Source organism: Trematomus bernacchii, unplaced genomic scaffold (genome assembly GCF_902827165.1).
Source record: "Trematomus bernacchii unplaced genomic scaffold, fTreBer1.1, whole genome shotgun sequence".
Classification (NCBI taxonomy): domain Eukaryota; kingdom Metazoa; phylum Chordata; class Actinopteri; order Perciformes; family Nototheniidae; genus Trematomus; species Trematomus bernacchii.
Window position 1 is genome coordinate 552480 of NW_022987588.1, and position 15592 is coordinate 568071.

General features: G+C 42.1%; 3 protein-coding genes and 1 pseudogene across 3 annotated transcripts; all 4 read left to right on the forward strand.

The window, feature by feature from the left end:
* The first annotated feature begins 376 nt into the window (after positions 1-376).
* LOC117481043 (ribosyldihydronicotinamide dehydrogenase [quinone]-like) lies at positions 377-1818 on the forward strand. The gene is made up of 6 exons (XM_034128497.1): positions 377-478; positions 605-772; positions 853-983; positions 1061-1174; positions 1257-1358; positions 1456-1818. The coding sequence occupies exons 1-6, from the start codon at positions 475-477 to the stop codon at positions 1753-1755; spliced, it is 819 nt and encodes a 272-aa protein (XP_033984388.1). The 5' UTR covers positions 377-474; the 3' UTR covers positions 1756-1818.
* A 924-nt stretch (positions 1819-2742) lies between these two features.
* LOC117481038 lies at positions 2743-4153 on the forward strand (annotated as a pseudogene).
* Positions 4154-5068: 915 nt separating this feature from the next.
* Positions 5069-6471, forward strand: LOC117481213 (ribosyldihydronicotinamide dehydrogenase [quinone]-like). The gene is made up of 6 exons (XM_034128822.1): positions 5069-5178; positions 5306-5473; positions 5545-5675; positions 5753-5866; positions 5947-6048; positions 6144-6471. Exons 1-6 carry the CDS (start codon positions 5175-5177, stop codon positions 6441-6443), a joined length of 819 nt encoding a protein of 272 aa, XP_033984713.1. The 5' UTR covers positions 5069-5174; the 3' UTR covers positions 6444-6471.
* A 2204-nt stretch (positions 6472-8675) lies between these two features.
* On the forward strand, positions 8676-10093 carry LOC117481004 (ribosyldihydronicotinamide dehydrogenase [quinone]-like). The gene is made up of 6 exons (XM_034128434.1): positions 8676-8770; positions 8890-9057; positions 9129-9259; positions 9337-9450; positions 9530-9631; positions 9728-10093. Exons 1-6 carry the CDS (start codon positions 8767-8769, stop codon positions 10025-10027), a joined length of 819 nt encoding a protein of 272 aa, XP_033984325.1. The 5' UTR covers positions 8676-8766; the 3' UTR covers positions 10028-10093.
* The last annotated feature ends 5499 nt before the right edge of the window (positions 10094-15592 follow it).

Genomic DNA, 15592 nt, shown 5'->3' on the forward strand with positions numbered 1-15592 from the left:
GTATGAAAAGACGCATAAGAGATACTAAAAACCTACGCTGCGTCTCTTTCTGGGTCGGCTAAACCGGGGGAAAAAGCACACATAACATGAATGAGAAAATGTTTTTGCGAAGAGTACTATTGTAAGTGTATCCTAGTGTTAGAAACTGGTTAAATCTGCAGCTGTATTAAAAATGTACCCATACCTGGCTTTTAAGTGGTAGAAGAGTTCCTCTCCCCTATTTGAAATGCTGCCCAAATTCAGTAATACATGTAGATTAGATACTAGATTGATGAGTCCTGGTAGATGCCAGCTGATTGGTCAGTGACCTTGATTGCTGATTGACAGCACCTGTGAGAAATGAGCCAGAAGGCAGTGTGTTGAGTGGTGTGGAGTATAAAAGCAGCTTCTTCACTTTGCTCTAGCATGAGCCACTCTTTCCATCAACACATAGTCTAATTGTAAAATCCAGCATTTACAATTTCCTGCTTCAAAATGGGTATGTTTTTAACTTTGTGTTCTTGTATTTGCTGAGGGCTTGAGTGTATAGCTCATGTTCAGATTAAGGTTGAATCTCATAGGTATGTTTCTGTTCTGATGTGTTCTCATTTTAATCTTGTTTTAGCATCCAAGAAAGTGTTGATTGTGTATGCACACCAGAGCTCTGGCTCGTTCAACTCTGCAGCCAAAGACGCTGCGGTGGAAGTTTTAACTGCTGAGGGCTGCACAGTAGAAGTATCTGACTTGTATGCCATGACGTTTAAGGCCACTGCTACAGCTGAAGACATCACTGGTAAATACCTCACTGAAAATAAATAGTTTAGCTTTCAAACTGGTCTTCAGACTCGCAGCAAACATTTATTTTCCCTGCAGGAAAAGTTAAGAATGCAGATCACTTCTGTTACGGAGAGGAGACCAAACTGGCATGGGAGGCAGGAAAGCTTACAGCTGATATCACTGAAGAACAACGCAAACTCACTGAGGCTGACCTCGTCATTTTTCAGGTAGAGCCAGAATGAAAATGTGTTATTCTTTTAAGCCATGCCTCTGTTATGAACTAACCTTAAGCCCTACTTCTCAGTTCCCCATGTACTGGTTCACTGTTCCTGCCATCATGAAGGGCTGGATGGACCGGGTGCTCACACTGGGCTTTGCCTTCACCCACGAGAAGCGCTACAGCCAGGGAATCTTCAAGGTAACAAAGCAAATCAAGAGGTTTTGCCTTATTGTTAAGCTATCTCTCCCTACTTACAGTATATCTTATCTTTTTTCCACAGGACAAGAAGGCCATGCTCTCCTTCACCACTGGGTCTCAGGAGTCCATGTTCAGTGCAAATGGTATCAATGGAGACATGAATGTCACTCTTTGGCCACTGCAGGTATTTTATTTGGATCAATGATTATCATAAAGCTGTTCCAGAGGAACTTATTTATTGTATGCATCAACACTGATTTTATTCTCCCTTTTTTCTCCAGAATGGCATCCTTCACTACTGTGGCTTCCAGGTCCTGGCTCCTCAGATCTTCTGGGCCCCGTCTCACGTTCCCTCTGAGGCACGTGGTACCATGCTGGAGGGCTGGCGCACGCGCCTGCAAGGCCTCCTGGGAGAAAACCCACTTGCTTTCACTCCCTTGGACTGCTTTGATGGGGAGAAGGGTTACCAGCTGAAGCCTGAGGTCCAGGAGAAACATGCCGCCAAGGAGTTTGGACTGACCGTGGGGATCCACCTGGGCAAGGCCCTGCCACCCAACAACCAGATGAAAGCTGGAGTCTGAAGAGTGACTGACTGTTGTTGGTTTTTTATGATGATAAATAAAAGCTGGTTAATATGTTCTGAATTTCTGTTGAATACTTGGAAACTGTATTGTAGTTCAAATGGCTGGGTTTGCATATACAATAAATCAAGTAAAGGACTTCTTGTACTTCTCAGCATTGTACATTTATTTATATAACACTGTCGTTTGACTCATTCAGCTTTTAATGGCAATGCACACAAGATGTTGCTATGGCAACCGGTAGTATACCATTTTCTATAGGCCTACCAATGTTAAGTATTGTGACAACAACGTCCATCAAACTCCTGTAGGGAAAGATTTCATTGATTGCTAAACTTGGAGCCAAGTTGACTATTCACTGAAGTTTCTCAAGTTAACTTCTGTGGTCAGGAGACTTGACAAAAATAATCTGTAACCCTTCATTTCTGTTAACCCTGTTATTTTTGATCTAATCCTCCCTTCACCAAACTACTTTTACGCTTTGATCTTTGCCTATAACTTTCAAAATATGCATCTTCCTATAATGCTTTTGTAGCTCTGCACATTTGTGTCCCATCTCTGGAATAGTATCCTCGTTCTGATCCTTCAGATCTGCAGGGCCTCTGTATTAAAAGACGCATAAACAGAGATAAAGAAAAACCTACGCTGCGTCTCTTTCTGGGTCGGCTAAAATGGGGAAAAAGCAAACATGAATGAGAAAATGTTTTTGCAAGAGTACTATTGTAAGTGTATCCTGTGTTAGAAACTGGTTAAATCTGCAGCTGGATTAAAATGTATTTACCTGGCTTTTAGTGGTAGAAGAGTTCTTCCCCATTTAAATAATGTCAAAATTCAGTGAATACAAGTAGATTAGATACTAGATTGATGAGTCCTGGTAGATGCCAGCTGATTGGTCAGTGACCTTGATTGCTGATTGACAGCACCTGTGAGAAATGAGCCAGAAGGCAGTGTGTTGAGTGGTGTGGAGTATAAAAGCAGCTTCTTCAATTTGCTCTAGCATGAGCCACTCTTTCCATCAACACACAGTCTAATTGTAAAATCCAGCATTTACAATTTCCTGCTTCAAAATGGGTATGTTTTTAACTTTGTGTTCTTGTATTTGCTGAGGGCTTGAGTGTATAGCTCATGTTCAGATTCATGTTGAATCTCATAGGTATGTTTCTGTTCTGATGTGTTCTAATTTGATTCTTGATTTTAGCATCCAAGAAAGTGTTGATTGTGTATGCACACCAGAGCTCTGGCTCGTTCAACTCTGCAGCCAAAGACGCCGCGGTGGAAGTTTTAACTGCTGAGGGCTGCACAGTAGAAGTATCTGACCTGTATGCCATGAAGTTTAAGGCCACTGCTACAGCTGAAGACATCACTGGTAAATACCTCACTGAAAATAAATAGTTTAGCTTTGGTCTTCAGACTTGCAAACATTTATTTTCTCTGCAGGAAAAGTTAAGAATGCAGATCACTTCTGTTACGCGGAGGAGACCAAACTGGCATGGGAGGCAGGAAAGCTTACTGCTGATATCACTGAAGAACAACGCAAACTCACTGAGGCAGACCTCGTCATTTTTCAGGTAGAGCCAGAATGAAAATGTGTTCTTTTAAGCCATGCCTCTGTTATGAACTAACCTTAAGCCCTACTTCTCAGTTCCCCATGTACTGGTTCACTGTTCCTGCCATCATGAAGGGCTGGATGGACCGGGTGCTCACGCTGGGCTTTGCCTTCACCCACGAGAAGCGCTACAGCCAGGGAATCTTCAAGGTAACAAAGCAAATCAAGAGGTTTGCCTTATTGTTAAGCTATCTCTCCCTACTTAAGGTATATCTTATCTTTTTCCACAGGACAAGAAGGCCATGCTCTCCTTCACCACTGGGTCTCAGGAGTCCATGTTCAGTGCAAATGGCATCAATGGAGACATGAATGTCACTCTTTGGCCACTGCAGGTATTTTTATTTGGATCAATGTTATCAAAAAGCTGTTCCAGAGGAAACGTATTTATTGTATGCATCAACACCCATTTTTATTTATTTTTCTCCAGAATGGCATCCTGCACTACTGTGGCTTCCAGGTCCTGGCTCCTCAGATCTTCTGGGCCCCGTTTCACGTTCCCTCTGAGGCACGCTGGGTACCATGCTGGAGGGCTGGCGTACGCGCATGCAAGGCCTCCTGGGAGAAAACTCACTTTCTTTCACTCCCTTGGACTGCTTTGATGGGGAGAAGGGTTACCAGCTGAAGCCTGAGGTCCAGGAGAAACATGCCGCCAAGGAGTTTGGACTGACCGTGGGGATCCACCTGGGCAAGGCCCTGCCACCCAACAACCAGATGAAAGCTGGAGTCTGAAGAGTGAATGACTGTTGTTGGTTTTTTATGATGATAAATAAAAGCTGGTTAATATGTTCTGAATTTCTGTTGAATACTTGGAAACTGTATTGTAGTTCAAATGGCTGGGGTTTTGCATATACAATAATTAGAGCCAATACATCAAGTAAAGCACTACTTGTACTTCTCAGCATTTTACATTTATTTATATAACACTGTCGTTTGACTCATTCAGCTTTAATGGCAATGCACAAAAGATGTCGCTATGGCAACCGGTTAGTATACCATTTTCTATAGGCCTACCAATGTTAAGTATTGTGACACAATGTCCATCAAACTCCTGTAGGGAAAGATTTCACTGATTGCTAAACTTGGAGCCAAGTTGACTATTCACTGAAGTTTCTCAAGTTAACTTCTGTGGTCAGGAGACTTGACAAAAATAATCTGTAACCCTTCATTTCAAACGCTTAATTTCTGTCTATCCTGTCATTTTGATCTAATCCCATCACCAAACTATTACGCTTTGATCTTTGTTGCCTATAACTTTCAAAATATGCATCTTTGTATAATGCTTTTGTAGCTCTGCACATTTGTGTCCCATCTCTAGAATAGTATCCTCGTTCAGATCTGCAGGGCCTCTGTATTTAAAAGACGCATAAGAGACACGAAAAACCTACGCTGCGTCTCTTTCGGCTGAACCGGGGAAAAAGCACATTAAAATTAATGAGAAAATGTTTTTGCAAGAGTACTATTGTAAGTGTATCCTGTGTTAGAAACTGGTTAAATCTGAAGCTGGATTAAAAATGTACATTTAATTGGCTTTTAGTGGTAGAAGAGTTCCTCTCCCTATTTGAAATGCTGCCCAAATTCAGTGAATACAAGTAGATTAGATACTAGATTGATGAGTCCTGGTAGATGCCAGCTGATTGGTCAGTGACCTTGATTGCTGATTGACAGCACCTGTGAGAAATGAGCCAGAAGGCAGTGTGTTGAGTGGTGGTGGAGTATAAAAGCAGCTTCTTCACTTTGCTCTAGCATGAGCCACTCTTTCCATCAACACACAGTCTAATTGTAAAATCCAGCATTTACAATTTCCTGCTTCAAAATGGGTATGTTTTTAACTTTGTGTTCTTGTATTTGCTGAGGGCTTGAGTGTATAGATCATGTTCAGATTAATGATTGAATCTCATAGGTCTGTTTCTGTTCTGATGTGTTCTCATTTGATTCTTGTTTTAGCATCCAAGAAAGTGTTGATTGTGTATGCACACCAGAGCTCTGGCTCGTTCAACTCTGCAGCCAAAGACGCTGCGGTGGAAGTTTTAACTGCTGAGGGCTGCACAGTAGAAGTATCTGACCTGTATGCCATGACGTTTAAGGCCACTGCTACAGCTGAGGACATCACTGGTAAATACCTCACTGAAAATAAATAGTTTAGCTTTGGTCTTCAGACTTGCAAACATTTATTTTCCCTGCAGGAAAAGTTAAGAATGCAGATCACTTCTGTTACGCGGAGGAGACCAAACTGGCATGGGAGGCAGGAAAGCTTACTGCTGATATCACTGAAGAACAACGCAAACTCACTGAGGCAGACCTCGTCATTTTTCAGGTAGAGCCAGAATGAAAATGTGTTATTCTTTTAAGCCATGCCTCTGTTATGAACTAACCTTAAGCCCTACTTCTCAGTTCCCCATGTACTGGTTCACTGTTCCTGCCATCATGAAGGGCTGGATGGACCGGGTGCTCACGCTGGGCTTTGCCTTCACCCACGAGAAGCGCTACAGCCAGGGAATCTTCAAGGTAACAAAGCAAATCAAGAGGTTTGCCTCATTGTTAAGCTATCTCTCCCTACTTACAGTATATCTTGTCTTTTTCCACAGGACAAGAAGGCCATGCTCTCCTTCACCACTGGGTCTCAGGAGTCCATGTTCAGTGCAAATGGCATCAATGGAGACATGAATGTCACTCTTTGGCCACTGCAGGTATTTTATTTAGACTAATGATTATCAAAAAGCTGTTCCAGAGGAAACTTATTTAGTGTAATCATCAACACCCATTTTTATTTTTTTTTCTCCAGAATGGCATCCTGCACTACTGTGGCTTCCAGGTTCTGGCTCCTCAGATCTTCTGGGCCCCGTCTCACGTTCCCTCTGAGGCACGTGGTACCATGCTGGAGGGCTGGTGCACGCGCCTGCAAGGCCTCCTGGGAGAAAACCCACTTGCTTTCACTCCCTTGGACTGCTTTGATGGGGAGAAGGGTTACCAGCTGAAGCCTGAGGTCCAGGAGAAACATGCCGCAAAGGAGTTTGGACTGACCGTGGGGATCCACCTGGGCAAGGCCCTGCCACCCAACAACCAGATGAAAGCTGGAGTCTGAAGAGTGACTGACTGTTGTTTTTTTATGATGATAAATTAAAGCTGGTTAATATGTGCTGAATTTCTGTTGAATACTTGGAAACTGTATTGTAGTTCAAATGGCTGGGGTTTGCATATACAATAATTGGAGCCAATAAATCAAGTAAAGCACTTGTACTTCTCAGCGATTGTATATTTATTTATATAACACTGTCGTTTGACTCATTCAGCTTTAATGGCAAGGCACACAAGATGTCGCTATGGCAACCGGTTGTATGCAATTTTCTTTAGGCCTACCAATGTTAAGTATTGCGACACAACGTCCATCAAACTCCTGTAGGGAAAGATTTCACTGATTGCTAAACTTAGAGCCAAGTTGACTATTCATTGAAGTTTCCCAAGTTTAATTATGTGTTTAGGACCCTTAACAAAATTAATCTGTAACCCTTCATTTAAACACTTAGTCTGTCAACCCTGTGAGATTTTGATCTAATCCTCCCTTCACCAAACTACTTTAATGCTTTAAGTTGAGTTTGACTTTCAAAATATGCATCTTATAATGCTTTTGTAGCTCTGCACATTGTCGTCCCATCTCTAGAATAGTATCCTCGTTCTGATCCTTCAGATCTGCAGGGCCTCTGTATTAAAAGACGCATGAACAGAGACATGGAAAAACCTACGCTGTATCTCTTCCTGGCAGAGGTGGGGACTCGAGTCACATGACTTGACTCGAGTCAGACTCGAGTCGCATATTGTTTTACTTGAGACTTGCTTGACTAACATTGATAAAAGACTTGACTTGACTTTGACTTGGTATTCATGACTTGAGACTTGACTTAAGCTTGAGACAGATGACTTGAAAGGACTTGACTGTTTAAAATTAAATATTTGCATTTGTTTTTGTAGTGAGATATTACGTTTAGTTTTTTCGAAAAATGTGATTGGGTGATTATAGCGCCGGGCGCGCAAACCTGGCAACCCACTAGACCGCAGGAGTGTCAGTTAACATGGCAGCGGCTAGCGTTACTCCACAAATAGTCAAGTTTGGATTCAAGGATTATGTTGTCGATGACGCTAATAAGAAGAGAACAGCGGTATGCAGGGTCTGCAGCATAAAGATCAGTGACACGACCACCACAACATCCAACTTCATTCGTCACTACAAAAAAAATCACAGAGAAAGCGTGAATGTGTTGTGTTAGCTAGAAAGCTAACGTTAAGTTTAAGCTACGTTAGACTTGGTTTCAAATCGATTAAGCATTACAAAGAGAAGAAAAAAACGGTAAATGAACACTAGAACCGCCAAGTGATTCATTTGTACTAACCCCGATACTGACGTGCTGTCAGGAGAGGGAGAGAGAGAGAGAGGAAAAGAGATGCCTCGTTTATTTCCCCTGTGTTATCAGAAGTTACTGTAAACTTTTGAATAATGTAGTTCATCTACTTTTAGTAGTTTGTTTAAATGTTTTAATTATGTTGTTTTTGTTTGTAGAAGTGCATAATTCCTTGATTTATTGTAAAATGAATCTGAACTTTTTGATCTGTTATGATGATAAACTGAAGCCATTTCAAAATTAACCCAATGAACTGAGTTTTAAATCCTAGCTATATTGTCTGCAGTTCTAGGGTTAATATTAATCTAATATGATTGTCATCGGTCTAAATTAGATTTCAAATGATTAACTGTGTATGTAATGAAGATCATAGTGTGGGTTAAATCCATTTTCATAACCACTGTCTTTTAACTGATTTAAATGCGGAAACTGGGTTTATTCATCAGAATTTCGTATGACTTGACTTGACTTGCTTGACTTGAGCAATGACTTGACTTGCTTGACTCTCACCACAGTGACTTGGGACTTGCTTGATACTTGTAGGTCAAGACTTGAGACTTGCTCATGACTTGCACATGTAGGACTTACTCCCACCTCTGCTTCCTGGGTTGGCTAAACTGGGGAAAAGCACACACGAATGACACTTTTTTTGCAAGAGTACTATTGTGAGTGTATCCTGTGTTTAAAACTGGCTAAGTCTGCAGCTGGATAAACACGTACACATACTTGGCTTTTAGTGGTAGAAAAGTTCCTCCCCATTTAAAATAATGTCAAAATTCAGTGAATACATGTAGACTATACTAGATTGATGAGTCCTGGTAGATGCCAGCTGATTGGTTAGTGACATTGATTGCGGATTGACAGCACCTGTGAGAAATGAGCCAGAAGGCAGTATGTTGAGTGGTGTGGAGTATAAAAGCAGCTTCTTCACTTTGCTCTAGCATGAGCCACTCTTTCCATCAACACACAGTCTAATTGTAAAATCCAGTATTTACAATTTCCTGCTTCAAAATGGGTATGTTTTTAACTTTGTGTTCTTGTATTTGCTGAGGGCTTGAGTGTATAGATCATGTTCAGATTAAGGTTGAATCTCATAGGTCTGTTTCTGTTCTGATGTGTTCTCTCTTGATTTAGCATCCAAGAAAGTGTTGATTGTGTATGCACACCAGAGCTCTGGCTCGTTCAACTCTGCAGCCAAAGACGCCGCGGTGGAAGTTTTAACTGCTGAGGGCTGCACAGTAGAAGTATCTGACCTGTATGCCATGAAGTTTAAGGCCACTGCTACAGCTGAGGACATCACTGGTAAATACCTCACTGAAAATAAATAGTTTAGCTTTGGTCTTCAGACTTGCAAACATTTATTTTCCCTGCAGGAAAAGTTAAGAATGCAGATCACTTCTGTTACGCGGAGGAGACCAAACTGGCATGGGAGGCAGGAAAGCTTACTGCTGATATCACTGAAGAACAACGCAAACTCACTGAGGCAGACCTCGTCATTTTTCAGGTAGAGCCAGAATGAAAATGTGTTATTCTTTTAAGCCATGCCTCTGTTATGAACTAACCTTAAGCCCTACTTCTCAGTTCCCCATGTACTGGTTCACTGTTCCTGCCATCATGAAGGGCTGGATGGACCGGGTGCTCACACTGGGCTTTGCCTTCACCCACGAGAAGCGCTACAGCCAGGGAATCTTCAAGGTAACAAAGCTAATCAAGAGGTTTGCCTTATTGTTAAGCTATCTCTCCCTACTTACAGTAAATCTGTCTTTTTCCACAGGACCAGAAGGCCATGCTCTCCTTCACCACTGGGTCTCAGGAGTCCATGTTCAGTGCAAATGGCATCAATGGAGACATGAATGTCACTCTTTGGCCACTGCAGGTATTTTATTTTGACGAATGATTATCAAAAAGCTGTTCCAGAGGAAACTTATTTATTGTATGCATCAACACCCATTTTTATTTATTTTTTCTCCAGAATGGCATCCTGTACTACTGTGGCTTCCATGTTCTGGCTCCTCAGATCTTCTGGGCCCCGTCTCACGTTCCCTCTGAGGCACGTGGTACCATGCTGGAGGGCTGGTGCACACGCCTGCAAGGCCTCCTGGGAGAAAACCCACTTGCTTTCACTCCCTTGGACTGCTTTGATGGGGAGAAGGGTTACCAGCTGAAGCCTGAGGTCCAGGAGAAACATGCCGCCAAGGAGTTTGGACTGACCGTGGGGATCCACCTGGGCAAGGCCCTGCCACCCAACAACCAGATGAAAGCTGGAGTCTGAAGAGTGAATTCATCTCATTGTTTGTTGTTTAAGATTATAAATAAAAGCTGGCTAATATGTTCTGAATTTCTGTTGACTATTTGGAAACTGTATTGTAATTCAAAGGGCTGGGGTTTGCATATACAACAAGTGGAGCCAATAAATCAAGTAAAGTACTCGTACTTTTCCGAAATTGTACAACATGTACAGTTTTTATTTATACAACACTGTCTGACTCATTCAGCTTTAATGGCAATGCACACAAGATGTCACTATGGCAACCTGTTGTAGGGCTACCCATGTTAAGTTATTTTGACATGATGTCCATCAAGCTCCTGTTGCGAAAGATTTTACTGATTGCCACACACTAAACTTAGATCAAAGTTAACTATTCACTGAAGTTTCCTAACGTTGACCCTTTCAAGCTAAATTCTGTGGTCATGACCCTTGACAAAATGAATCCGTAACCCCTTCATTTAAACACTGTCCACCCTATGTGATTTTGATCTAATCCTCCCTTCGCCAAACTACTTTTATGCTTTGATCTTAGTTGCCTATAACTTTCAAAATATGCATCTTCGTATAATGCCTTTGTAGCTCTGCACATTTTTGTCCCATCTCTAGAATAGTATCCTCGTTCTGATCCTTCAGATCTGCCTGGCCTCTTGGGAGAAACGCCCCGCTCCTTCCCTCTTTGATGGGGAGAATCGTTTCCAGCTGAAACTCATTTGAAACCTGCTAAACAAAGAGTTTGCTCTGACAGTGGGAACTTGCACCTGGGGAAACCATTCATGCCCCACAGATCAAAGCTGGAGGGTTGTGATGAGCGGTATTCTTTGTGGATCTGCAACAGGGATGCAACTTTTTTTTCTTGCTGATTCTTGGGGAAGTTTTGACTTAAATGTTTGGGTGGGCTGAATTGTGTGCACTGTTTTGGTATTGTTTTGAACTAATCAATCGTCTCGCATGCTGTCTGGTTGAAGCTGAAGTGCTCTAACGTGTATACAGACATGCTGACGACCAAAGAAACTGCTTGCAAGCAGGTTTAGGCTCCACACAGACGCACAAGTGGCTGAGCGCTTTTCCCAGTGAAGCAGCTTTTGTTTGGGTATGGAGGAAATGAGATGGGGGTGGGGCAGGGGGCCACACTTGAGGAAATGGCCTTGCACTCTGATGTCCAGAGCACAGCTTGTGAAATGTAGGAACTCAACGGTGTGCATATTTCACAGCTGAGGTTTCCCAAGGTCAATGGGTGTTTGTTTGTGTGCAGTCAGGTCCAGTTTCATAATCACCTGTCTCTGCAGCCGGAACAATGTTAGTTCATTTCCTTATTTGGTTCTCACAAAACAAGACACTTTGAAATACTTATCCATTAACACATGTACTAGTTTTATTTGCTGTATGGTATTGTGTTAAGACTTCTCAGCTAAACACTCACTTCCCACATAAAAAGGAGCCTTAGATGACAGAGCATTTAAGTAATGTCATGGGTTGAATGTTTAAAATGTGTGAATCATTATGCAATTAACTTAATCCGTAAAATCAAGATACTCTGCATCAGTAGGTCGACAGAAACGTGGACAAACCAAAACATTTTGAGTCTCAAGCTTTTGGATTTTTTTTCCTTTCTATATGCATCATTGTCCGAGACAGAAAACCAAAAAGCTGGTGTTTGAATGGCTGGATTTGGGGGCATTGAGTGTTTGTGTATGTAAGGGTTATACCACAGTCTCTGTGTCCATCCTGCTTTTCCATTGTCTGTCCCAGTTCTCCCACACTGACTGCAGGGAAGGCCATTTTTGGCTGGTTCAATGGGAGGAAGTGGGCACCAGATACGGAAGAGAGTCGCCGGAAAAGTGCTGCTTGACTGGAAGCTCAAATACACACAATCATTCAGATAAAAAAAAGCATTATACTGCTCAGAAGAAGCATGAAGGTTAAGTGAACCGGGAGATTTGTATTAGCACTGACCTTTAGCTTGTCTGAGTGCAAAGACTGGAAATGTGGATACAACTAGACTGCTCTAACAAAATCTAATTAATGGTTACCGTACAGATATAGAGTGGTATTGATTTTCTCATCCAAGCATCAATCTTTTCAACTTAGTGTCAAAATGTGAAAGTATTCCTAAAAGGCTTATTAAAAACTTAAAAATGTTCATGTGAGAAGTATATTCATAAAGATAGGATTGGTTAAGACTGATGCTGAGCCAGATGTGATTCATTGTTCTGAGTTGACTTTAGGGTGGTTTGATTAGGCCGTAAAAGGGTCTCTGTGTTTGCACCAGATGTCATAAGGTTAACTACAGGCCTGCCATTAAACACAATGACCCAAAACAGAGAGCAGAACAAGAGAGGGAGAGAAAGCAAATTATTGTTCCCAACCATCCTCCCACTCTTTCAGAGGCTACATTAAAATCCAATTAATTATACCACCACGAAAACCACAGCTTGTTGAACTTTGCCTGAGTGAGGGTGTGAGAGAGTGAGTCCATGTGTGCATATACGTAATGAGAGTGAGGCACAGTTCAAGGCAGTTGAATTAAGATTGGCAGCAGGAAAGGTTTGTAATGAAGAACTACACTATCGTTTCCCTTTTGAAGCTCTAACTGCCCCCTTTACCTTCGTACCACAGAGTGTCCATTGTACGTTCCCCATCATTTTGAAACGGAGGAATTCACTCTGACATCTGAGCACAATCATCCCCCAAATGAAACCAACACATCGCCTCTTAAATCAACGTATTCTTGCAGCAAATAAATATGTTTCCACTGTCTGTGTTAAAGACAAAACTCTTTCCCTGACATTTTTTAAATAGTTTTACTTCAGGGAGTAACTTGCGTACCATTAGAACAACTGCTTCAGGTATTTTTATGGTTGTGTTTTTTCTCATAAATTCAGCATTTTAAACATTATCTTGAAAAATGTGCACAAAGATACATTTCTCAGGGCCCCTTTGTGATCACAACCTGAACAGCTGGTCAGATTAAATGATAAGAAACGGTGGACTAAAACAGCTGTGGAGGAACACAATCACAAATAGAGCCCAAGTACTCTTTATACAAAGTCCCAAAATGGAAATAAAAACATGGGTAAAAAAATAATAACAATCACTGCCTCCTTCCTCTTTTCATGAACCCCAGCAGGATGTGTCTTTCATGCTTTGCTCTTTTCATCCCCACCTCCATCCTTCTTTTGTGTTAGTCTTCTCCTCTCACCAGTGTGAAAATACACAGGAAGCTTTTACCACAATGGGACGTTTCACACATCTTTAGCTCATTAGGGATTTGAACGCTCACTGAGGCACAGTTCTCTGGGGAAACTGACTTCTACCACATATAAGCAAACACTTTCACAAATCATGATCCTGACATGCACTTCACTCAGTTCCCCTGGCAGTGATAGGGCCCAGGCCAGCCTGCACTGTGCAACTTTGAAACACTTACACGGAAGGCCTGCCACCATGGTTTTGATGAATGGATGGACATGACGCTATTGGCCTCCATTCAAGCTCTGATGTATGAAGTGCCTCGTACTGGGAAGCTGACGTGAGGCAGCAAAGCTGTTTCCTATTTACAAGCCGAGGCTTGAGTGTAGCTGGGAGGTTTCAGGGAAGGCTCTTGGTGGTTTGGGGCATCAGAGTGACAGGGTTAAGACTGAAGTCAGCCATTATGCTCCCCTGCTAAATCATTTTTCAATATTGTAATGAAAAGCAGATCTCTACTATCTGCACCACAGAGAGATGGGGGGAAATATCTCTGGTTCAATCTTCTTTTTGGATTTTGTTTCATGCATCTCCCTGCAATATTTTTCCCACTGTCACACCATCAGCATAAACAATGAATGACTACAAATGGTCTCATGTGTTTTTGTCTGTGATTAAGAGATGACAATGCAGCTCAGGGTTACAAATGATACTGTAAGGAAAGACTAGATGAATGGGAGTGCTCACGCGAAGCTCTAGGCGTACAGGACGCTCAGCTCCAGATGCTGCCTGGTTTGCCACATCCTGGCCGTAATCCCCCTGCAGTGCCGTCTTCACTTGTGTGCATGCGATTTGTGTGGAGACCAATGAATGGAAAACACCTGGGACAGATAAAAATGGCTTGAGGTCATTTTCCATCGCATGTTGCTCTAGTGATTTTGATCATTTTGTGCCGCAGGGTCATTTTTAAAGGACATGATATTTACAGCTATCACCATTTAGATATGTTTCCATTAAATCGAGACAGGCTTCATTCTGTAAGCATGTTTATCTAAATTGTTTATTCCATCATACTGTTTGAGTGCAGTAGAGTCGTGTTTATATCCAATAAAGGCTGCCGTGTTTGGTTTTCCCTCAGTACTCACGCTCTTACAAAACTTGACATTTATGTTTGCAAATTGAACGTCACTTTGTCTATGTTAAAACGGCCTGTTTACCACTGATGCAAAACAGTTTCAAACGCGATTCAAACCATGAACTTGATCCCTGTGAAGGCTTTCTCTGAACAGCCATCGGCTAGCAAGGCAACACCTAAAGGTATTGTTGCCCGTGAAGCTATTCCTCCAAAACACTAGCGCATTCCAGCAGTGCTGATGGTCCATTTTTCATATAGCGTGACAGGACAATAGTGGTGAAAGTTAGCCACCTTATCTGTGAACTCCATGTCAGCGGCATGGAAAGACTGTCTTGTGAAGCATACATCAGGACTGTCAGGATAGGATTACTAGATTAGAGCTACAGCCCCAAGGGAACACCTGAGACAGACACCTTGTCGTGCAGCCTGTGGACAGATTATGTCATTTACTAATCCATAGTGGACACTGACTGTCCCCTGGAGCAAGACATTTCTTCAGCATTTATCCATCTTCTGCATGATCCCAATGACCTGGCTCATACTAATGAACATGGTGTGTATTTGTAAGCAGGACGAGTGGGTGTGAACAGGAACCTGTGAGTGAGTAACTGCTGCGTGCAGAGATGATAGACATAGTCAATGGACTGTATGAGCCACAGCCGGTCATGGTCGACAGCCAAGCATGAATTCAATAATGGATTCAGAGAAGTCAAAGAAAGAGAAAGAGAAAGGAAGGAATAAATAAAAAAATAGGTTAACAAAGCCCCCAGAGAAAGACTATGTAAAAGGCAAGATTATAAAGATCCATTAACAGCCTTTTTAGGCCATGCTAGTGATATAGCTTTAGGGATGTCAGTGTATGTCCCTCCACCAATTCTAGTCTGGGCTTCTTAAAATGCTATGACATTTTGTGGATTTCAAGGCTTTCAAAGTTTCCATATAATGAATCCTACTGAACTTGTTAATACGCTAACTTTTTCTCCAGTACCACCTTGAGGTTGACAGTTGTGGTTACCTGTGAAATATCTTGACAGCTGAAGTGATTTATCTGAGCCACAGGCAGGACAACGATTGATGAGACATCTCTACAAACAATGTAGCCTACTTACTTTGCTGATCCCAGTAAGTTTGAGGTCGAGTTTTTCGGTCTTTATTGACAAACATTCATGTTGCCCAGAGGACATTGTGATAGCCTGACTCTTTATCAAGTTCTACCATCAGTGGACATGGTTAACTGTATACCTGCC